Source organism: Thrips palmi, unplaced genomic scaffold, assembly GCF_012932325.1.
Source record: "Thrips palmi isolate BJ-2018 unplaced genomic scaffold, TpBJ-2018v1 HiC_scaffold_16, whole genome shotgun sequence".
Lineage (NCBI taxonomy): Eukaryota > Metazoa > Arthropoda > Insecta > Thysanoptera > Thripidae > Thrips > Thrips palmi.
This window is the reverse complement of record NW_023144625.1, coordinates 17,146,763-17,169,248: the sequence shown is the minus strand read 5'-3', so window position 1 is coordinate 17,169,248 and position 22,486 is coordinate 17,146,763. Positions and strand designations below refer to the sequence as shown.

The following is a 22,486-nucleotide window of genomic DNA, read 5'->3' as shown; positions in this document are numbered from 1 at the left end:
CTTGGTGCACCTTCCCTCCCCCTCCCCACCTCCCTCCTCCCCTCTGTTACCAATGCGCCTCTCTTTAAGTTTCTAATGTTCGGATCTGTGGAATGAAGCCTAGCAAAATTTATTAAATAATCAAACCGGATGATTTTGAAGGGAACATCCTTAATATTATCTGTTGTTACTCTTCGACGTGAAAGACCCAATATCGACCGCTGGAAGAAGAACAAGAAGAGGAAGAAATAAACACTTTAAGAAGCAATTTGGTTTTGGTTGTGAATTCGTTATTTATAGAGGATTTTAGGCAAGTGCATTTATCCTATTACATCGCGTTAGATTTATGTTCTACGGGGTACATCTGTGCAATTTTGGCGACGGAGATATTTTTGCTTGCTTATATATCGTTAAGGACCGACTAGTTTTTGTGACGCCATCATTACACCCATTTTCACCGGCGATCTCCGGAGCCGGCCTAGATCAGAAGGAACACAGTTTTGTTAAGATTTGTTTACAAACTGTTTTGTTAATTTCAATATCCTACTTTTTACATTAGCGTGTTTGTTTCTCATTAGTAAAGAGCTCAAAGCCCTTGTTCCTTATTCAAGTTGCTGTAACTACTTCTCGTCGTCTGTTTACCAAGAAGGTTATAGTTCTCACCCGAGTGTGTATTTTTCGGACTTAGTTCTGTCACAAAAATTTCATATTTATATGAATTGTTTTCATTTCGGTTCAAAACAACTCATAGTTTTTCAAATGACGAACACTTAAAGTTCGGTTGGTTCATTGGTAGGCAGGGCATAATTTTTTTTTGGGCCCTTGCTCTCCAGATCCAAGCATCATTTGGGTTGTTATTACTTCCTGCTGGATAGTTCAAGGATGATTGCTGTTTTTAATTTTTTTGCAGTTTCTGCTCACAATTGGAAATTTCAGTTTTAAAGTCTAATTTCTGCACCTATCATAATTTTTTTTAAAATTCCATTTTGACAGGTTTAACTATGGCAGACTCTGAAGATATGGGCATGACTGGGGAGGAGCAGTTGGACAGTTTAGATCAGATGGAGGGAGGTGAAGGAGATGTCGGTGACAATGGAGACATTGGAGAGTTGGATGCGAACCATGCTGGAGCTGGCATGGATGACCCTGTAAGCTTTGAATTTCAATTAGTTCTTTATTAAATTATTGCTGTATCGTTGGAAATTCATAGCCTGTGTTTGCCAGGAACTTGAAGCCATCAAAGCTAGGGTACGGGAAATGGAGGAGGAGGCCGAGAAGTTGAAGCAGCTTCAATCAGAAGTTGACAAACAAATGAACATGGGTAGTCCGCCAGGGATTGGTGAGTAGATATCCTTGACAATTGGACTAGAGTCCTCCAACCCACAGCATCATAAAATTTGAAATGATTTGTAGATCTTTATTTACTTGGATTCCTATTTTTGTTTGCAGCCAGCCCCTTGAATATGTCGTTAGAAGACAAAATGGAAGTAGATAATCGTTCAATTTATGTAGGAAATGTAAGTAAATTGTATTATATGCCTGATCACCACTATTTTTCCTATTACTGGTTATTAATCTTATGTGATACTTTAGGTAGATTATGGTGCAACAGCAGAAGAATTAGAGCAGCATTTTCATGGTTGTGGCTCTATAAATAGAGTGACAATCCTCTGCAACAAGTTTGATGGGCATCCCAAAGGCTTTGCATACATTGAATTTGCTGAGAAGGAGTCTGTACAGACAGCTATGGCCATGGATGAATCTCTCTTCCGAGGTCGCCAAATAAAGGTTTGATTTTAACTTTGATGGTTTACATTTATCCATGCAGCCACTTGATGCACAACTGAAACTCACAATTTTCTCGTCCAGGTTAATCCAAAGCGCACGAATAGACCTGGTATGAGTATTACGAACAGGGGACCTAGGGGCAGGGGCTTGGGCCGTGGAGGGAGAGTCAGTAGAGGATCTGCCTATTTTGGGTACAGACCTATGAGAAGACCAAGGTAATTATTGATGTAAATGATTGTTCAATTAATGGCTCATTAAATTTAATTCAGGCTCAACTCAAATTAAATTATTTTTTCTTTTATAGGAGTTACAGAAGGGCTTCATTTTACCCCTACTGATCAACACTGCCTGTGCCGCACTCATCTTTCAGTTCGGTGTGCACAGGCTACCCTTCCCCACAATTGTGGTTAAAAAAGGTTTAAAGAAATTGAAATCCTCTTTGTTACTTTTTTGTTGCTCTTCATTGTAATTTGATGATAGTAAACTTGACTATTGCTGAGAGTGGGGTGACAACACAGATCACAATGATGGGGCTTCCATGCCTGTGAAGTTAAATAGTGATTATGAGTGCTGGATGAGATGTGGATGATGGTGTAGTTGATGAATCGTGTGTACAAATGAAAATTAATCAGTGATTCTTATGATACTTTGTCTCTTAAAATTCATGGGAGCATGTGCTGAATCCCTCTGTTAGATTGTACCTGTGCCTTTTCCTTATAGCATTTCATCCATGTTTTTATTTGCATTTCTAAAACATTGATTTTTTTTTCTTGTGGATGGCTTGTCAGTCAATGGGTAACAGGCAGAAATAATTTATATGCTCCCATGTGTTGCTTAAGTTAGTAATGCACTAGGCACACCATATGTTAGAAGTATTAGTTCATGAAAGTTTCTTATTCAGAATGTCTTTTGAGGGCAAAGCTGCAATCTTCACAAGACATTGGTCTGTTATGAGGATGTTGTAAAGGTCTGATTTTTATTATCTATGTAGTATTAAATTGCATTGAAGTCCGTGAATATGTTTCCAAAGCAGTCAACTAATATTGAAGACCTCTTTGTCTTTGTCTATTATTCTTAGCAAGTTTTGCTATGTGCTGAGACGTTTGAATTTTATAGCATTTTTGCCCCATAATGTTTAACTCTCACATTATCCACCTTAAATGAAATTATATACTTTACTATATATGTAGTACTTTTGAAAGAGGCCAAACTCTTTAAGCTTTGTGGGAAAGAAAAAGAAAAAATGTATGCATTTACATGCTTCTCATGGCAATACACCTACTGTATAATTTTTAATTGTAATGACTTGTTAAATCACACTGTTTGTAATGAACCTAATGAATAGCATGTACAATGGCTCATGGGCTGATAATATTTTCAAATATCTGCTTGTTTGTGGTTAGGTTTTGATTTGTTCAGTCATCATTTAGCACATTCAATCATACTTGTTCTAAATTAATTATGATTTCTTTTATTTATTACAACTGAATTTCATTAAGTCCATAATGAACCAACTTTCCTAGGATTTCCTAATCAACTGTAGCAATGATGTGATTTAATCCAATAGCTACCTTGTAGGAATTTCAATGTGAATTTTTTTTTTATTATTTTGAACTGGAATTTAAAAGGTCCATTAACCAAACTGTATTATTTTGCCCCTCCCAATTTTCTTTGAAAGATAAGATTTCCTCATGACAGAAAAGATAATTTAAACACTAAGAAAAGTGTAGTTATGGAATGAATTGGATAAAAAATATTAATGACCGTACCCTATTTCTTTTCTTTTAACACCAAGTCCATTGCAGGATGATAACATTCACCTCACACACATTGCACTACCTTTCCGATAGACTAGTGTCATTACATGAAATTAAAGTTAATGTATAAGCTCGGTTTAGCGTTGCACGATATAATGGATATAATGTATCCCGCTTATAGCGCGCCAAATGCGTTACCCCAATGCGGAAAACGCCATTAATCAGCCGCCGCATATAACGAACCCCGCACATAGCGTTGGAAATTTTAAGCATCTGTCACAAACGCTAAATCGAGCTTTAGTCAAATCAGATTGATATTTTTTAAATTCTCTGCCCAATGGGAAGTACCCTTCTTGGCTTACCAGTCAAGCGGTGGGGAAGGCCTGGAACTGAGAGGACCGGCCCCCATATTTTTTTATTTCATTCGTACGACCCGCGTTCAAAACACGCCAGCTTCCGGTTTTCTTTCTGTGGATTGTGCCGACTTTATTTAAAGAACGCAACGCGTACAGGTTTCCCCATTCGGGATCTGCCGGTATTCTCCCTGCGCTGAGACGCCCGACTCCACCAATGAATGACTCACGCGGTGCAGTCTAGGACTCTACTGACTGATGAGATTTCTGCTTGATGAAGTTGTCATACTTCGAACCCCACCCCCCACCCCCTACCCCCCCTGTGCTCTCAGCTGTTTGTCGCAGTTGTTTTTTTTTGTAATGACCAGAATGACAGATTGGCAAATGTGCAATAAACAAACAAAATAGTAACTTGTCCGCTTCAAACTCTGTTTCAAAGTAAGATTTAGGGTGCAGCTCTCTTCTGGAGCAATTGATTTTTGCGTGGGCCAAGTTTCTAATGTTGAAAACATTTCATCGCCTCCTTAATAAAAGATGTCCTCAACCTAGAAGCTTTGCAGTGCAGCCTGTGTACATCTTGTCAGGTAAAGGCAGGTTTTGTGCTAGAACCTTGTTGTCATTTTTACCGTTTCTTTTGATGTAATGAAGTCATTATGTGGTCTGTGTTTTGATCTGTTTCTTTGCTTGTTCCTATTCCATCCAGTGCTGATTTACACAATGAGTGACTCCAAAAGTGGACGTTGTCCCTCGAAAGAAGCGCAATGTACACCAAAAAGTCTGAAGAAATCCATGTCTGAGTGGCAGTTTGCTCCTTCATCGGTTTTTGAAAATAATCTACCCATTGATTCTGAAGAGGATTCTTACATTCGCCCTAATGTTAAGGTGCAGTTCTGAGATTCTTTGTTTCAGATCGTGAGTTGTGTTGTTTTAATGTGATATCTGATTTATTAGGGAGCAATATTTTCAAGAGTCCAGCCAACTCCTTTAGAAAAGGATGTGAGACTTGTTGCTTTCTCAAAAGACGTTTTAATAAACATTCTGAACATGGACCCCAGCATCACAGAGACAGATGAATTTGTCAGGTGGGTTGCCGGCAGCAATGTTCTTAGTTCGTCAACACCTTTGGCACATCGTTATGGGGGTCATCAATTTGGAGCCTGGGCTGCTCAATTAGGTGATGGTCGTGCCATGTCTTTAGGTGAATATGTGTCACAGTAAGTCCCATTTTAAGTTTGATTGTTTGCTGATGACTCTGCACCCGTTATTTGTTTTTCAAGAAGTAATTCTCTTTTTAAAGTGATGGAAGACGCTGGGATATTCAGCTAAAAGGAAGTGGTCTTACCCCCTATTCTCGTGGGGGAGATGGTCGTGCTGTGATAAGATCATCAGTGCGAGAATTCTTGTGTTCAGAGGCTATGCATGCTCTAAGTAAGTTGGAATCATTTTGATCTCAACGTTCTGCATTGTCATAATTGATTGTTACTTTATATGATGGATGACTTTAGGTGTACCTACAACAAGAGCAGCTGCCTTGGTTGTAAGCAACGACCCAGTCATACGAGATCAATTCTATGATGGAAGACCAGAAATTGAAAGAGCTGCAGTTGTCATGCGAATCGCCCCATCATTCTTGAGATTTGGTTCTTTAGAAATTCTTACCAGCACTAGTGAACTATCTGAATTGCGTAAACTGCTTAACTATATCCTTGAGGTATTAAATCAACTTTAAGTCTCTTACGAAAACAAAGCATAGTTTTTTTCTTCAATGTATCAATTTTTTTTTCTTTTTGTACATTTAGTTGCGCACGGACATAACTGAGTATGGAGACCAGAAATATCTTGCTTTATTGGAAAAGGTAATAGATGAAAGCATCAAACTGGTAATTGCTTGGTCCATGGTTGGGTAAGTAAAGGTGGATGCAAGATAGTGTACTGTGCCACAATACTAATAATAAATAAATTGTTATTATAATTTTTTTATTTTTTGTAGCTTTACCCATGGTGTCCTGAACACTGACAACATGAGTATGTTTGGTGTCACGATTGACTATGGCCCATTTGGCTTCATGGAAAAATTTGATCGGAACTTTGTTCCAAATTCCTCTGATAGTGGAGGGCGGTATTCATTTGTTGAGCAGCTGGGAGTAGGTTTAAGTTTTGTTCTTTTATTCTTGAAATCTATCATGATGGTATGATTGTAAACTGTTTATTTACCAACTGTTTTGCTTTTTTTTTTAGATAGTTCACTGGAATCTGGCAAAGCTTGTCATGGCAGTCAGGCCTCTTCTTTCTGAACCAGAGCAAAAGCAAGCAGAGCAAATGCTCCGAAATGCTGTGGCTACTGGAGAAGCTCAGTTTATTGCAGGATTTCATGAAAAGTTGGGCTTCAAGCCAAATTCAACAGCAAACACTCAGCTAGTGCATCTACTAGTAGAGATGATGCAAGATACATCCAGTGATTTCACAATGACTTTCAGGCAGCTAGCTTTTGTAAAATTGGATGAAATGTTGGATCCAAAAGTTCTTGATAAATATTGGGCTCTGAAAGTTTTCAGTCGCCACCCAAGATTTAAAGAGTTTGTACATACTTATAAACAGACTATGATCATAGAAGGTTTGTGGTTTTTTTAGATTTAAATTTGTCCTCAATGCATAAAATGCTTTTTAAAAAGTAACTTTTTTTTCTGCTTAGGTTTGTCTGATGAGAAGCGTCGAAGCAACATGTTAGCAAAAAACCCTCAGTATGTCCTACGCAACTGGATGGCCCAGGATGCAATTAAGCTGGCAGAACAAGATGACTTCAGCGGAGTTCAGTTTTTACTAGAGATATTGAACAATCCATTCACTATCAACGAAACGGCAGAAAAGAAAGGGTATTCTGGTCCAACTCCACCCTGGGCAAATTGTATCCGTGTAAGCTGCTCAAGCTAAATGATCAGCTTTCATCTCCTTCAATCAAATGTGCACAAAAAAAAAAAAAAAATTGTTTAAAAAGTTATTTGTGAATTATCTGCCAACTGAAATGGTGTTGTGTGAAGACTACAGAGCTTGACTGTGATTTTCTCCTTTAGAATCAAAATAATTCCAATTTTAATTTACAACTCTTTTACAACTGATGAATGTAAAAACAAATGAGCTGTAGCTGTGGTAGCTGAATTAGTCATGGTTAAATTTAGCAATTAGTGTATAACAGAAACATGATGTACCTGTTACTTTAAAATGCCAATTAAACACAATCTTCTGTGACATTAAAGAAAATTACTTTCAGATGTAGGCATATCTAACCAACCACGAAGTGGTTGTACTGGCTCTGTGGTAAGGACATATGCACCCTTCGCCTTGCACCAAAAGCAATAACAAGTTGACACATTTTATTAAATATTCGATTTAGGCTTTAATATTCAATTGAAAAAGTACTATTATTCTTGAGCGATTTAATGACGCATGTAATAATCTATGATGGTTGAAAATGCTGCAAATCCAGCAGCTCCTAAAAGACCAGCTTTCAAACCAGCTGCAAATGAATGAAATACAAGTCAGAGCAATGCCTTAAATAGCCAGAATTTGAAATACTGAGTCAGCTGAGACAAAATTTTAGATGTATGATCTTACCTCTAACTCCTATCAATCCACCTGTAATTCCACCAGCATATGTACCATTTTTCCAGTCTGTTGTGCCTCGATACTGAAATTTCATAAAACAATCAGAGCCAAAGTGGATTGAAAGGCAAATATTACAATCTTAAAAACAATTTTTGCTTACCGATTCAACAGTGCATTCCACAGCAGCAAATACACCTCCAACCATTGCGAAATTTTTGGCATAACTTAGAGTGGTAGTTTTCATGTCTCTGAAAACTTCTCTAGCAGTTTGCGGTGGAGCATCGGGAAGTGTCACAGGAGGGTTGACTCCTGAAGTAAAAAGCCCAAACGCAGCTCCAACTCCATAACCTAGTAAGCACAAGAAACACTTTTCTAACATCTGACTGACATAGTGAAAAGTGTGCAGCAATAAATGAGACTGCAGACAATTGAAACAGGGATACTCTAGCACATAATATCTTTCTAAGTTTAAGTGCATTTAAAAGCCGAATTTCTCACTAACCTAAGACACAGCTGAGAGTTGACTTGAAAGCGCAACTTTCGAAAAAGGCTTCAACCATTTTCTCCTCGTCTCCCTTTATTTTGACAGGCCCAGCTATTCTTGGAATGATTATGTTGTCTCTTTGTCGTGTGTTGTTTCCAACTAAATATCGGGCGATTGAGTCCCATTCCTCTGCAGTAAATGTAACACGCTTTCTGCTACTGTCTTCCGACATCTTTGATGTTATGGTCGTTCGTTCCCCCCCCCCCCTCCGGCGACGTTGCCGCGCGGCGCGTCGTCTGCTGGGTCGTAGGCTGCTTGTCTTCACCCAAGTTTTCCATTCGTCCAATAAATTCTCCCATTTGGTCTTATTCTATGATAAAATTACTTAAATAGATGTGAGACGGTCGCTGTGGCTCTAGTGTCCACCAGGAGAACTAGAAATGCCTTCGGCTCGGGACAGCCAGCACTTGGCGGAGGCAGAGTGACACCTCTTCAATAAGTAAATCGTACTCGGAACTGTCATATCATGGTACGCTTTGAGTGGACGCGCACTGCATAAAATAATTCTACTGTTAATACTGGTGTGGATGGGAGGGTCTCTAGGGACTCTCCCTAGCCAGCACCAGCTTCAAGCCAATTTCTTGATATTTGTTCAATTAACGGTTGAATCAGAGGTGACTTCATGAACGTATGAACAAAAATGATGAGTGAGCGGGGCAAATAAACATAAACAAACGTTAAAACTCCAAATTATTTCATTTAAGATATATATGTCAGTGCATATACACAGAGTTGTCCACACAAATGCTCAGTGCATTTACATAAACATTTAAATATGCGCCTTTAAAACAAACTATAACAATCAAGAGAAATTATTTGACGGCACTTTTTGTGAGTTCAAAACCAAGAAAATAAAAACTGCAAACACATTTCATGCTATGTATGATACAACTCTTAAACACCACTAAAACCTATGTTAAACTAGAAAATATTTCCAATAAAAAAAATTTACAAAATATTCAGTTTAATCTAATCTGAAATTAATGTTCCTGCTCATACAGAACAACTTGTGACAAACAGCTTTGCAGTTGAATCACCCAAGTTTCTAATGTTGTAAGTTTCACCTGGTGGAAGACAAATATTTAAATGAAAACAAATTTTCTTTCTTAGAAGCAAAACAACCAAGTTACCGTACAAGAAGAAGATATTACCTCTGGGAACAATGAAAACTGAGCCAGTTGTAAGTATTTTCTCATCTTTAGAACATTCATAATTCATTTTACCCTCCAATACATAAAATACCTAAAAAATAAAATTTGAATTATGTTACACGGCAGCACACAAATTACACCACTATGCAATGAATTTAACTGATATTCTGGTGTACTAACTTGATTATATGTACTTGATCTCTGGTCTTCACACGCAGCTTCAGGTCCAAGAGTAATCAAATCTCCTTTAACACCACATCCCCAGACAAATTCAGTTGTCTTGACCTCCATTGGCAAGCAAGTGATTTTTTTGACTCCGTTTTCATTCAAATTGTAGGTGTCATAAATCAGAACTGAAAAGTGAAACAATGGAGTTATTAAAGCATACTTTGTGTACCAAATGATGTATGTACGACTGTATACTTTTCATACCTCTATCTACATCAGGATGTGATGGTGAAGTGTCAACCTGTGAGGAAGCTGGATCCTCTTCGATCTGCTTGACTCTTTTACTAGTTTTGGCAACATCCAATTTACTCGTCTTATCAATCTTTCGTTTCTGACCTTTAGGATTGCTGGTCTTCCTTTCCTTATCTACGCAAAAGCATTGAAGTTAAAAGCAGGAAATAAAAGTGAAATGAAAGAGAGAACAAATTTTAAGAATGAGTTGAAGATGACTCACATGATGTTTTTTTACGTGACTGACTCGTGCCTTCATTTTCCGTTACATAGTCAATTATCAGATTGTTATGTGCTCTATTACCAAGCCAATACATTGAAGGGGGTTTGCGGCTTCTTTGAGAACAGCGAATTCCTGGAAAGGAAACATCATGGGTCCATTAAGCAACAGTAATGCAATATTTTGTAAGAGTCAGAACTTTTAATGTAGTTTTTCAAGTTATTAGAACTGTTGGTGAGACAAACCTGATGCCAGTTCGTCATGGTTTGGAAGTTCAATCAAAATATTTTGATTTTTGATGGGATTGCCCTTTTCTTCCTCTTGAATTAGATCATCATCCATTTGAACTTCAGTCATCATTCTCTGCTTTCCTTGCAAGGCATCTCGTGATGAAACTGGCCCATTTGTTACAAGTTTTCCTGTAAAAAAATACAGATGGGGTGAGCTATGCAGTAATTTTAACAATATTATCAACAAATTCTAAATTACTATCTCTGATAAAGAATAATTTCATCTTCCTTGGCAAAAAGAATACCTTTAGGACTCTTGGTTTTCTTCAAATTGAAATTTTCCTGTGTTCTCTTTTTTGTGCTTTTCTTTTGTTTCTCCTTGCTTTTATGATTTTGGGAATTCTGGTTTGATGAAGCCTCAATTGAAGGCATGGCAGTGGAAATTTCCCTAGCTTGTTGTGCATTAAGTATCTCCATATCGGCAGATGATGAAGCCTGAGTTGAAGGCATTGCAGTAAAATTTTTCTCTGTTTGTTGTGCATCAAGTATCTCCATGGCGGCAGATTTTTCATCAACATTATCCTGTAAGAGTTTCTTTTTACATTTTTCTATTTCTGTAACTTCCCTAGCACTAGAGAATGGAGTTTTTGTGCCTGCAAGGATAATTAAGGGAGAGTTAGTCTGTTGAAAAAAGGACACCACACAAAGGGGATAAGTTAAGCATAAACAAACCTCTCCTGCTTATTCTTTTCTGAAGGGGACGAGGAGATGGGGAATCACTATCAGAGCTGTTCCCCTGAGATCTTCGTTTCTCTTCTATCTTTTCTTTCCTACGACGACGAATTTCTTTGGCCTTTGAACTCAATCGAGAAACTACCCAAAAAGAAAAAAAGAGTTTTATATGCATGGTCTGACAGGTAAACTCACTTTGTGAGCTAAATATTACAGTACGTAATAGTAATAAAATATGGTCACCTTTTTTTAAATGCTTTGGATTTGGCACTTCATCTTCCTCTGTAAAATATACACAGGTATTAGGAGGAAATAATATCAGATGTCCTTTAAATATACAGTCGGCAATCATACTCACTTAGAGGTTTGTGACTTTGTGTCGCATTACTCTCCAACTTTCCAGTGGGACTTTGTTTCTTTAGAAGTTTCTGAGACGCAACTTTCTCTTCTTCAGAGGAGGACATAATTTCTAAAATGGAAGGAGAGTTATGTTAGACACATAATAAACGTCATCAGAGTAAAATTTCTTTTAGTGTGAGATATATTTATTATTAACAAAATGCATGACACACCTAACTCGAAATGGTCCTCTGCAAAATTACTTTGACAATCACTTGGCTGTCTTGATATGAAGATGTCACAGCTTGATGCACTTTCATTGTGAAAATCTGTTAAAAGAAATTAACAAAAAAGTGTAAAAATGGTGGTATAACTGCAACATTTCCCCAGAGCAAGGTGTGGGACACAAATCTTGCAAGTTAGAACACTGTACTTGACTTACTCAATGCATCAGGGGTTAACGGTTGAGGCTGTTCAGTACCTTGAGGGACTGAAAATAATGACTCTCTTACTCCAGTGGGAGAGGCATATTGTGCTGGTCGTATGTCACAGGAAAGAGCTGCAATGAATTTCAGACACAATAAAGATACAGAGGCAAAATAATCATAACATATTATGTAATTCATAATCAAGGGAAAGAAATGTCTTGTCACAAAATCAACACCTACATTTGACAGGGCTTTTGAATGGAGATATGTTGTGCCTAGAATTGAGTCCTGAAAATAAAGAGACAAAATATTGTGTAATGTAAAAACTACAATTATATAAAATTTAAACAAATTAATTTTTCAACAAGTCAGATACCCACTGACTACTTTTACTTACCCAACTGATTGCTCTTCTCAAGGCTCTTTGAGTTCCTTGCGTTGTTCTGATTTTCCCTCAATTTCAAACTTTGAGCTCGTAGCAATATCCTCTCTTCTTCAGATGAAGACTCGATCTCTGAAATTAGAAGGGATATGTGCTGATTGGAAGAGGGAAGGGAAATGGAGACTAGGGATGGAGAGGTAGAAGACATGCAAGTGTGACCATAACGTAGCTACCCAACCCACTGGTCGCATTATGCAGAATACAACAAAATATTTACCTTTTGGTTTGTTCTGCTGAATGGATGATGTCTTGTGTGCACTAGAAAGCAGTTCCCTGGCATTTGACTGCTTTACTGCATGAGCTATAATAAATAAAAGATACATTCAAATTCTTCCTCCCAGAAATAGTGAAACCTGCTTACAGTGTTGGTCTCTGGTGTGAGTCCAGGCAAAATTAAAAGCAAGTTTCCTTGTACACACTAAGTTGTTTATTTTTTGTATATATTTCCAAATTTTACTTACCTTTACCTTAACTCACCTTTGGTATTGTTTGAGCTTTTATGCCTGTCCTCAGGTTCTGTGATGTTTGGGTTTGACTTTTCTTTGTTCGTATCTCCACCAACAATACATGCAGGAGCTACAAGTGTATGTTCCACCTTATCATTTTTACTTGACTTGTTTTTATCAAGATCAACAGCAACACCGAAGCAGCTGGACTGTTTGATAACGGTGTTTCCAATCTTCACAGCAAAGTTAGATTGACAGATCATATTTACTTCTTTACAAGGAACATCAGAACTCTTTTGGAGATTCTGAGTTAGCTGGTTATTTTTGTTGGCATGGTCAGAAGAGTGAACCAATGCATGTTCTTTAGAAACCTGAGGATCAGTAGAAATACTTTCATCTCTGGGGGTATTCTTATCCCCTTTCTTTGATTCATTTTTCCCCTTATTATTATTATAACTTTCAGTTTCAGGTTCCAGTTCTTTGCTGTAGTTAGTTTTTGATTTTATTTTCATTGCTGAGTCCTCTTGAGCATTGGTTGTCTGTTCTGGTACCTCAGCAAAGCTCACACGCTTTTTCAATCCCTGACCTTTTTCTTTTGTATGATCAATAATTATAGACTTCCTTTGAGTTTTATGGGATGAAGCCTTATTTAGCTGAACTAGTGTTTGGTCTGAACTTTGGGTGTTAATGTGGTTTGGAAGCTCTTCAACTGTACCTCGTACCTCATTTCTTTCGGTTGTGCGCTGCTGGTGATTTTCTTCAAGCTCCAAAGTTACTTTATCATGGTTTAGTATTGTAAGAGGAAGGTCCCCGCCGACATCATGTGACTCACACTTCTTGCTCACTATTAGATCTCGGTCTCTTCCTTTATCCGTGGTTTGAGCATCAGATATTTCAGTAAACCCGCTTTGTTTTTTTCTTGAGTATTTTCTAGGGCTGTAGGTACGAAGACTGCCAGCAGAGCTTTGCACTTTGTTCTCATCTTGTAAATTCATTATTTCATTTGGATGGTTAATTTTGGCCATTGTTTTCTCCTTGCTGCTTGAATGAGAGGAAGCAATAGGCAATCGATTTCGTATTGGTATCTTATCGGGACTAATGGAAGTCTTTTTCAAATCAGCAGTGCAGGTTGTTGATGCTTCAGTGGTTTCCCAGCTTCCCTCTGTGCTGTTGATAGGTGGATTCACAGAGCTCATTGTTCTCCCTTTCAAAGCACCACCTGCATACTGCCTAGTTGTGTCACCTTGGTTGATAAGGGACTTCAAGGGTCGAACTCCTTGAAAAGGATTTCAGATAAATAGGATGAGGTAAGTTTCTTTGAAACATTCTTAGCACATGGTTAACTGGTAAAGAAAAGTAACTTACCAAGTTCTCTAGAGGATCTTTTCTTGACACTTTTCCTAAAAAAAAATAAAAAAATAAAATAAAAACATTTTTTAAAATTTTTCTTTTAATTTTAAGGTTACAGGAAATATGAAACAAACCCTGGCTCAAGAAGTTGGTTAAATGTATCATCAGCTGGGTCAGCTGAATTTTTTCTGTTCAGAACTAGGCTTCCAGAATAATTTTGAACCTCTTGTTCTGGAATTCTGAAATTTAAAAAAATCATGGTCCTTAACAATAGGACAAGAAAACAAGCATAAGAACATCTTTTTAGTAATATACCTTTCATTGGTGGGCCCATCTACAGGAGAAATAATTGAAGAAACCTCAAACACAGGTACTTGTTTATGCCTTACAAAGGGTGTACTAGTGAAGGGGAGAAGTTTCTTTGAGTTGACATTTGTTTGGGATTCCTGCAACCAAACAACAAATGACAGATATTTGTAAATGATAGGTATACTAGAATACTACCAAGCAAGAAAACTATAAAAATTAACAAAATCAAACAATATCAAAACTTCACAAAGAAAAAATCAAAACAAAATTTCAGTTTATACAAGGAATACCATACCACACTGATATTTGCAGTTTTGGTGTGCGTTGGAGATGAATCGGCAATGACTTCAGTAATTTGAGATGTACCCTTAACGATAGGTGCAGTTGAAGAGGTGGACGCAGTGGCAACTGTATGGAGAGCCTTGATAGGTTCTGTTCCAGTTGGAACATTATTATCCTGGTTGTCAGTCTGAACAAAAAGAAAGATTTATGTCACGATGTAATCACAAATCAAAAGGATTATTTGAAACTGAGCACAGTGGCAAAATACCTTGCACAGTACATCCCAACTGTCATCGGATCCTGGATCGGAAATAGTAAGTTCGTTGCTTTTTCTTTTAATGTTTCTGAAAACCAAAAGACAGGGTGGATGAATAAAACAAGCTATTCTAAAATTGATAAAGGTGTAATAACCAATAGTTCCAGCTATTCTCTGAATAACAGTTCTTTTTTTTTTTTGTGCTATATGCAAATAAATAAAGGTTAAGATTGAGGAGCCAATTTACCCTTTCTTTAGAAATCCACGAAACTTCATTTTTACTATCGTTTAGACAGTGAACACAGGGGGTTATCTTAAGGCACTATTTCTCATCATCAATCTTCAAAACAAATTGGTTAAACTAAAACTTGAACACAAAATGCCACTACACGAAGACAAACAAACAACAAACACAAACATACGACGGAAAAACCGAAAAGTGGCGGGGCGGCCGGCGTTTGAACGGCGCGATCCCGCGCCCTGTGGTCACTTTGCGGTCGATTCGATCATAGCTTCTTGAAGAAATTGACTATCTAGATTCAATTTTCATGGAGTTGGCTTTCAAATGCTGTAAACGTGAAGGTGTGAACGTGAAATAAACAATATTTATTGGCCCCTTTTTAATGTTTCCAAAAAATACGTTACTCGACTGTCTTTTGTTGTTTGTCCTGTCTTCTGCTAGCATGGGGGAAAGGGAGGAATTTGAAGGTTTTGTTTGGAAGGAGATCCTTGTTTGGAATTATTGGAATTATTATGAAGGCCAGTTGCGAAGAACGTGGGTTACGTTATAGGATTTTAAATTTTGTTGCATATTGTTAGCATAGTGACTTAAATCCAGGTTTGTTAAGTTCCGACGTACCTCAAATGCAACTGCTTTGTTTCTTAATGTTTTATATTTGTCTCTCTTCCTGGTAGAATGCCTTGGTGCAACATGAATGTCGGATTGCGAGATGTGCACTTTAAAAATCAAGATATTCCTCAACTTCGATCTGAGCTGCTGCTCAGCGGAGAACTTTTTGAAGATCCTTGTTTTCCTGCTGACCAGTTGTCTCTAGGTGATGTTGTGGTTGAAAATGTTGTGTGGAAACGACCTAAGGTACTGTTTGTGATTTCCTGTAACAAATTTCTCGTTCAAAAACTACATTGACACCCTCCTTCTCTTGCTCAGGATTTGTGTCCTAATCCCCAACTGTTTTCATCTGCTCCGACACAGTCGGAAGTTAAACCGGGTAAGATGAGCAGTCCGTGGGTTGTATCAGCAATATCTGTGTTGGGAGGCATGAGAGAATTATTCTACATGGTAAGATTTTCGATACAAACATATACGTAAAATGTTGTACATCAATGATTTTGGTTTATTGTAATTTTTGCCTTAGGTCATGCCGGATTCACACATGCAGGAATGGAGGGATGATCCGTCCTATGAGTACATAGGACTGTTTTACTTCTGTTTCTGGCATTATGGGACTTGGACTTTTGTGACCATTGATGACAGGCTTCCAACTGTTGAAGGTGAACTCCTTTTCACTCAATCTACTGATAATGGAGAGTTTTGGATTCCTCTGCTGGAGAAGGCATATGCTAAGTATGTTTAATTACTTTCTTATTAAATGAATGCATGTTCTCATCAATATTTATTCGTCATAATTTCTTAATCTCAGATTACATGGATCGTATCAAAATCTGGATTATGGGCATGTGACTAATGCTCTTGTAGACTTCACTGGTGGAGTTGCAGAGACATATGACTTAAATATTGACGAAAATGATTCTAATGGCCAATTAAATCACTTAATGGAAAGTATCAATCATGAGCTAAGTAATCACTCCATCGTCTGCCTAAAAATAAATGTAAGTATTAATGCCTGAAGTCCACATTACCTTGATGTTCTTCTGTGTTTGAAGACTTTTACTCTGAACTAAACTTAGGTGCTAAAAGTAATGAGATATAGATCTATCTTATGGCACTGTGGTAGCTGCCAAAGTTTTTCTAGAAAGAAAAAGTTGGTTCTACATATTTGGCATTTGGTTTGAACATGAACAAGTAGAGAGCAGCATTTAAAAGGGCCATTCCATGACAACCTATGATAAAAACAAAGGCGAAATCATACCACCAGCTTTCCCATTCAGCCCCGCAATACCACAAAATTACTGTTGCCAAATCTTCCAATAAAACAAGTGCAAAGAATATAATGAGAAATACTCTTGGGTATTTATACCGCACTTTTACTTCTATTGGACATAAAATAAAAATGAGTGCAATCAGCGGTGCCCAGAAACTTGGACAAGGGTTGCAAAACCATAGGTAAGCTACCATGATACAATAGTGGCTGAATATCATACCAAGGGATGGCCAGAGGTAAAAGTGAGCGAAGGCTGCAATAACAAGAACCCGAGCAAGGAGATACATTAACCATGCATTAAAAGCTGCAAAAATTCCGAGTGGTTCATCCTCATGAAGTCCTTTTATCCGTGGTTTTCGGACGGGTAGGGCGACGTTTGAGGTATATGCTGGCCGGTTTTGGCTTCTAATAGTGTTTATTGATAACCTTGGTCTCATGTGAGGGTCAGCTGTAGGTGATGATGGTGGTGTTTGTATTCGTGGCCAGAAACAGCGATCGTCTAAGGGAGCACCTTCTACTGTTATTGGCGTGAGATAAGCAGAATCGTTAGCTCCACTAACAGATTGATTAGCTTCAGTACTAAGGAGTGTGTCATGTTCTTCAGGCTCTTCCTCTTTCACTGTTTGATCATCAACCTGTGTTTGAGGATTGTCTTTTGCACCGTTGTCTGGGGACGCTGCAGTTTCTTTATCTGTTTCACCGTGGAAACTTGTTTCAAATGGTTCTGGTGCTGATGTGGTGCTTTTTGCTTCATTAATTTCTTCTTGCTCCTCTTCTGTGGCTGGTTGGTCATGGCTGAGCTGAGATATTTGACCTGTTGTTCTCTCTGGCTCGTCTGTATCATTACATTGGCTTCCTTCATGAGCAGGGGAGATTACCACAGCTACAGTCTTCTTGTTAGGTGGAGGATCTTGTAGAACCATTAGCAACTTTGGGTCAAATTGTTTAATGTTTATCAGTGCTCGAGTGTGAGCTTCATTTTCTTGTTGGGCCCATTGGGGAAGGCGCCCAACAGCCCTCTGACTTTCAAATCTCTGATACAATGCAGCTGTTTTAGATAAAGTAATGACAGAGGTGATTATACTTACTGCCAGAGTCCAGCCTGTTGAACAGAACATGTTTATGATTTGTTGCTATTATAACTGGATTTAATGTGGTGATTTTGATTGATTTTTTTTTTTACCTGTTTCATCTGTTGTGACAATTTGTGGAGAAAGTAAAATATAAGCTTGAAGGATAGCTTGTGGTGCTGCATTCAGAAATGAATCAAGGAAGAAAAACAGTTCAGTTTGATGACAAGCAGCTACAATGCATAGTGCTTTTTCTCTTGCTGGGTCTTCTTCAGTTAAAGCAACAACAGACCAAAACAACTGTGTTGCAAATCTACAAAAAAATAAACTTATGAAGATTGGAGATGCTCAAGTAATTAGTTAAAACTTTATTCATACCTGTATATGATGCCCAAAGGAAAAAGTAAACTTTGAAGGCATTGAATTGTGACCCAAGTCAACAAGTCCCCAATTTTTTCCAACTTAGGAAGTCGAGTGAAAGTTAAAATCAAGCATGTTAAAGAAGGGGCATACATGAGAGCCAATGTTGCCCCTCCAAGCAATGGGTGGTCTTCTCTGTTTTGTTTTTGAAAAAAGAAACATAATGATTATGAGAGGACATTCTTTAAAATTATCAGCAGGAGCAAATGGTACATCTTGCTTCGAAAGAATGTTTGTTAACCAACCTGAAAAGTTGACAGGCTACAGTAATGTCCAGTGCAATGTTGGCTATAAAGATAACTGTTGAAAGAATAGATGGTACAAAAAACCCAATCCACATTTGTTGCGCGGTGGTAAGAGGATGACCAAATATTCTCAGTTGCTTTTTATCTAAAATAGAATTTTCACCGCCTGTAGGTCCATTACAGTCTTCTTCTTCTTCTGCTCCCATTGCCCCTAGAATTCTATGATTAGTTCTGTTATCTTAAATAAGAGCAAGAGTTGTGATTACCACGATTTTAGGCACTGATTTTTATATGGTAAAAATTAACACATATTTTCTTTTTTGTATGGAAGCAGCTCGGGTCATACTACATACCTCTCAGCTGAATTTAAGTCAAACTAACTCAGTTGTGTTCTGTGTTTATAAGGAGTAAACTGTTACAAATGATACATTGGCATTATATCCCTCAAAAGCAGAAACTGCTATGGGTGTGGTGGAGAGGTGGAGTCACAACAGTGATGGGTTACTCTTATCATATCTCTTCCCACCATTTTCCCCCTTATCTAAGGAATAGGAAGGGATAGTTATGAGATAAAGGTGGACAGGAAGACTTATGCTTGTTGTGATATAGGTGAAAAATTATTTCCTATTTCTGGACTTTTGTACTTTTTAACATTGAAAACTTGATCATTCTTCTTGACAGCACCCTCATGTTGAAGAAGAGAGTGATAGGAATGATCTTGGATTAACCCGAGGAGCTGTTTATCAGATAAATGGAGCCAAGTATGTTTCCCTTGGAGAATCAAGATTACAAAGTATTTTCAGGTAATTTTAGTTGATCCCATTAAATTTTAAGTGATTTACAGTGCTTTGTAGAAGTTTTCAACCATTGTTTATATTTTAGCAATAGGAATCGGATAGGCATGGTACGACTTCGTGGTACTCCTCCAGAACAACAGTTAGTATCCTAAGTTTGAAAAAAAATCTTGCCAATTATACAAATTTGCAATTTTAAAAAAATCAATAGAATTCGTCATAACTTTTTTTTTTTTTTCACAGAATGGGAAGCCCAGTTAGTCAGAAAAGCTCAGGATCTCTTGCATATTCTGCTACCATGCTGTCTCGTCTATTATCTCGCAATCCTAAGTGGACGCAGGTTAAGGAGACTGAGCAGCAGCGCATGGGCCTTGGTCTGGACCATGTTGGAGAATTTTGGTACAGAAATATGGCTGATATGCTGCCTCTGGTCTGTAAATCTTACATGCTATCTAATTTGTCTGTATTGTCAACTTTCTCCCCCTTCAAAACGTAAATAAATGCAGGATGCCCTTGGATGATCTAATTGTGTTTAATGAAGTCATTATTGTGCACTTCTATACGAAGAATGTTTATGCACTCAGATTAAGGTGGAAGGAAGCTTCAATATTGGGGCATTGGAGTGAAGGAGTTAAGGGAACATCATCTGACCGTTGTGGTGGATGTCTTGAATTTCATGAAACTTACTTAAGGAATCCTCAGGTGAGAAATGATAAAATTGTGTTATTGTGTTGTATTATTGTATCTTTAAAGTTATCTAATGAAAAGAAAAAAATGTTTGCTTGTGGTTTTAACTTGTTATTTTGTTTTAGTACATATTTGATGTATCAAAGCAGGAAGAAAACCTTGTTGTACAGCTCCTTCAATGGCAAGGGAAGGATAATGAAAAATTGATTACACATGAACGGTTGCCTTTCCTTATTGGGTTTTTCATTATAAAGGTAATGTCTTGTTAGAATTAACTTGTCATTAGAACTTAATCACATTTTCAGTTATCTAAATGCAAAGTGTTAGCTCTGTCTGTCATTGTGATGACTTTCTTATCTTAATGCTCTTTGACAGGTAGAGGAGAACCGCAGTTATCGTTTGTCCAAACAATGGGACTTCAACCCTACTGTAGTCACTGTACACCCTTTAAGAAAGCGACAGCTTTATTATTGTGGTACGCTGGGGAGAGGTCGCTATATCATAGTTCCACATACTTACAAACCTGGGGAGTTGGCCGGTTTCATGCTGAGAACCTTTGCAAAAGCTAACATCAATTTAAGGTTTGTTCATTAGAATCTAACTTCCCAACTTCTTTTTTAATGCATTGTTGTTTTCATTTTTAAAAAAAATGATTATTAATTTTATTTTTAGGGAATTGAAAAAGAATGGTCCAACTCAGCATTGGCCTAAATTCCTATTTAGGTACCCTTCTTTGACGACTGTTATTGTCATAGAATCCTTGAACAATGTGTCGAGCATGAAAGGTACAAAGAAAAAGGGAAACCCTTCACCTCTTTTTTCCATGTTGCTCAGGCAGTTTTTCAGCATAAGAATGTTTCTGCTCTTTGGCTTTTGTAGGCACCAACATGTGGATTAAGCTTAAATGTGAGGGAAAGAAGGCTAAAACCTTAAAATCTCAAGATTCCAATCAACCATCATGGAATACTGCATTCGTATTTTATAGAGCACATCCCGATAAACCAATCAGTGTTCAGGTAAGTTAACTAAACAAATGTTTTATTTTCTCTTTGAATGTCTTCAGAATTTCTGTTACTCATTGGATGCAGGAATCAAGAGCTTTTAACTTATGCTCCTTCTGATGTTTATGTTTCCCTCTCATTTTCAGCTGTTTTCCCAGAAATGGCAATGCTTCCACACACTTCTTGGTCAAGCAGAACTACCTGCTGTCACTAACCGCTCTCTCTGCCCCTTAGAAGTAGCCTTGAGAGACAAAGGGGGTGAGCCTACTGCGACAGTATTGTCTCTTAAAATCTTGACCATTGACAGTATTTTGCAGTGTTGACAGCTAAAAGTTGGTAGCTTAAAAATATCAATTTTTAAGAATCGCACTGTACAGTATTACCAAAGTTATGCGCATTCACTGATAAATTATTATATTAATTTTGTGGTTTATTACTAGTCCAAAGCAGGTCACCTTTTCGCCTGTACATTAAGACGTTTTACACATTGATTTTTGTTCTGTATTTTATTTTATATTTTGATACTAACATTTGTTTTTTTATGAAGATGACTATGTCAGTAACATACTGATCTGATTAGAATATTGAGCATTATTCTGTGTATTTGATTCAAAAGTATATATTTGTATTGTATCCGAAGGAGCCCTGGAAGCCTATTTGGTGCCTTACTTTGCAATGTAGGAAATAAAAGTAAGTAAGTGCAAGAGGAATGCCTTACATACTTTGTAACATTTCTTTGAATCGTCCACTTTCTTTAAACTTCAATCTGTGCCCTTCATTTTGAACATAGTACTGGTCTGTAGATATGCTCACCCAGTGCCTTGCAAATCATCAATGGAACTTCGTAAACTACATTTCCTTTTCATGTGTTTTAGAAGTAGAATAGATTTAAATAAAAAATAAAATGTTCAGAGCACTGTGTGGATTAAAGAGTAGATCTTAGTAAACATATTGGAGTCTGGTTTTGCTATCCATTTTAGTTAAGAAATATTGTACTTTCATTTGTTATGTTCTTTACCTAGTGTGTTCACTATCAAATGTAGTTAGTGTGTGGTTTCAGTTTCCTTTTGTTTGACTGATGGGATGCCTTATTTTAATTGAATTTGCTCTATCTTGTGATACTCCATTTTTATTGTGCTCAGTGATCGACTCCGCACAAAATGCATTTATTTGCTCTTCCACCTGCCTTTTACTTTAGTGTGCAAGAGCCATGCAACACTTCAGATTTGTTTTTGATGCACCTTTGGAGAGAGAAGTAAAGCTCTCTAGTAATCCATCCATAGATATATTTAATGTTATGTTTTGCTTTTTCTTCTCTTCTGTGATATTGAAGCTGTCTACTGTATTGGAAAAACACTGCTTCCCCAAATAAAACTTTGTTCTAAGTTGAAGAAATATTAAAATTATTTTGAACATTTGATGAGTGACATTTTTACCCACTTAAATCCCAAGCACTGAATGTGTTTTATTTTAGTGAA

General features: G+C 37.4%; 6 protein-coding genes across 15 annotated transcripts; 3 read left to right on the top strand and 3 right to left on the bottom strand.

Moving 5' to 3' along the window:
- Positions 1-84: 84 nt before the first annotated feature.
- LOC117642834 (polyadenylate-binding protein 2) lies at positions 85-3,535 on the top strand. 5 transcript variants are annotated; one of them, XM_034381414.1, is made up of 7 exons: positions 85-289; positions 973-1,127; positions 1,204-1,318; positions 1,429-1,496; positions 1,573-1,767; positions 1,849-1,982; positions 2,072-2,105. In XM_034381414.1, the coding sequence occupies exons 2-7, from the start codon at positions 981-983 to the stop codon at positions 2,103-2,105; spliced, it is 693 nt and encodes a 230-aa protein (XP_034237305.1). In that variant the 5' UTR covers positions 85-289; positions 973-980. The 5 variants fall into 5 exon arrangements, with proteins under 5 accessions (XP_034237305.1, XP_034237308.1, XP_034237306.1 ...); XM_034381417.1 differs by lacking the exon at positions 85-289 and adding an exon at positions 318-337; XM_034381415.1 differs by lacking the exon at positions 85-289 and adding an exon at positions 488-628.
- Positions 3,536-4,195: 660 nt separating this feature from the next.
- Positions 4,196-7,123, top strand: LOC117642833 (protein adenylyltransferase SelO, mitochondrial-like). Of its 2 annotated transcripts, XM_034381412.1 has the most exons (10): positions 4,207-4,315; positions 4,412-4,461; positions 4,581-4,759; positions 4,829-5,091; positions 5,175-5,305; positions 5,383-5,588; positions 5,677-5,780; positions 5,868-6,021; positions 6,116-6,491; positions 6,570-7,123. In XM_034381412.1, exons 3-10 carry the CDS (start codon positions 4,595-4,597, stop codon positions 6,806-6,808), a joined length of 1,638 nt encoding a protein of 545 aa, XP_034237303.1. In that variant the 5' UTR covers positions 4,207-4,315; positions 4,412-4,461; positions 4,581-4,594; the 3' UTR covers positions 6,809-7,123. The 2 variants fall into 2 exon arrangements, with proteins under 2 accessions (XP_034237302.1, XP_034237303.1); XM_034381411.1 differs by having other exon boundaries at positions 4,196-4,461.
- Positions 7,124-7,231: 108 nt separating this feature from the next.
- Positions 7,232-8,196, bottom strand: LOC117642835 (mitochondrial import inner membrane translocase subunit Tim22). Its single transcript, XM_034381418.1, has 4 exons — positions 7,983-8,196; positions 7,641-7,828; positions 7,490-7,562; positions 7,232-7,391 (listed from the first exon to the last, which is right to left on the bottom strand). Exons 1-4 carry the CDS (start codon positions 8,194-8,196, stop codon positions 7,312-7,314), a joined length of 555 nt encoding a protein of 184 aa, XP_034237309.1. The 3' UTR covers positions 7,232-7,311.
- Positions 8,197-8,701: 505 nt separating this feature from the next.
- Positions 8,702-15,123, bottom strand: LOC117642828 (centromere protein C-like). Of its 2 annotated transcripts, none has more exons than XM_034381401.1 (22): positions 14,916-15,123; positions 14,681-14,756; positions 14,426-14,599; positions 14,137-14,267; positions 13,956-14,060; positions 13,837-13,871; positions 12,503-13,747; positions 12,243-12,326; positions 11,981-12,148; positions 11,824-11,871; positions 11,598-11,714; positions 11,389-11,484; positions 11,175-11,285; positions 11,060-11,098; positions 10,817-10,957; positions 10,390-10,737; positions 10,100-10,273; positions 9,858-9,989; positions 9,608-9,769; positions 9,356-9,528; positions 9,176-9,266; positions 8,702-9,088 (listed from the first exon to the last, which is right to left on the bottom strand). In XM_034381401.1, exons 1-22 carry the CDS (start codon positions 14,942-14,944, stop codon positions 9,018-9,020), a joined length of 3,750 nt encoding a protein of 1,249 aa, XP_034237292.1. In that variant the 5' UTR covers positions 14,945-15,123; the 3' UTR covers positions 8,702-9,017. The 2 variants fall into 2 exon arrangements, with proteins under 2 accessions (XP_034237292.1, XP_034237293.1); XM_034381402.1 differs by having other exon boundaries at positions 11,981-12,097; positions 14,916-15,121.
- Positions 15,124-15,331: 208 nt separating this feature from the next.
- LOC117642830 (calpain-5-like) lies at positions 15,332-22,426 on the top strand. Its single transcript, XM_034381405.1, has 14 exons — positions 15,332-15,506; positions 15,584-15,764; positions 15,837-15,968; positions 16,045-16,253; positions 16,330-16,519; positions 19,208-19,329; positions 19,409-19,462; positions 19,564-19,719; positions 19,827-20,022; positions 20,133-20,261; positions 20,383-20,588; positions 20,680-20,792; positions 20,887-21,023; positions 21,155-22,426. Exons 2-14 carry the CDS (start codon positions 15,585-15,587, stop codon positions 21,329-21,331), a joined length of 2,001 nt encoding a protein of 666 aa, XP_034237296.1. The 5' UTR covers positions 15,332-15,506; position 15,584; the 3' UTR covers positions 21,332-22,426.
- On the bottom strand, positions 16,526-19,039 carry LOC117642832. 4 transcript variants are annotated; one of them, XM_034381406.1, is made up of 5 exons: positions 18,880-19,039; positions 18,527-18,737; positions 18,240-18,416; positions 17,975-18,174; positions 16,526-17,893 (listed from the first exon to the last, which is right to left on the bottom strand). In XM_034381406.1, exons 2-5 carry the CDS (start codon positions 18,730-18,732, stop codon positions 16,659-16,661), a joined length of 1,818 nt encoding a protein of 605 aa, XP_034237297.1. In that variant the 5' UTR covers positions 18,733-18,737; positions 18,880-19,039; the 3' UTR covers positions 16,526-16,658. The 4 variants fall into 4 exon arrangements, with proteins under 4 accessions (XP_034237297.1, XP_034237299.1, XP_034237300.1 ...); XM_034381408.1 differs by having other exon boundaries at positions 18,527-18,745; positions 18,880-19,035; XM_034381409.1 differs by having other exon boundaries at positions 18,527-18,764; positions 18,880-19,028.
- Positions 22,427-22,486: the final 60 nt, after the last annotated feature.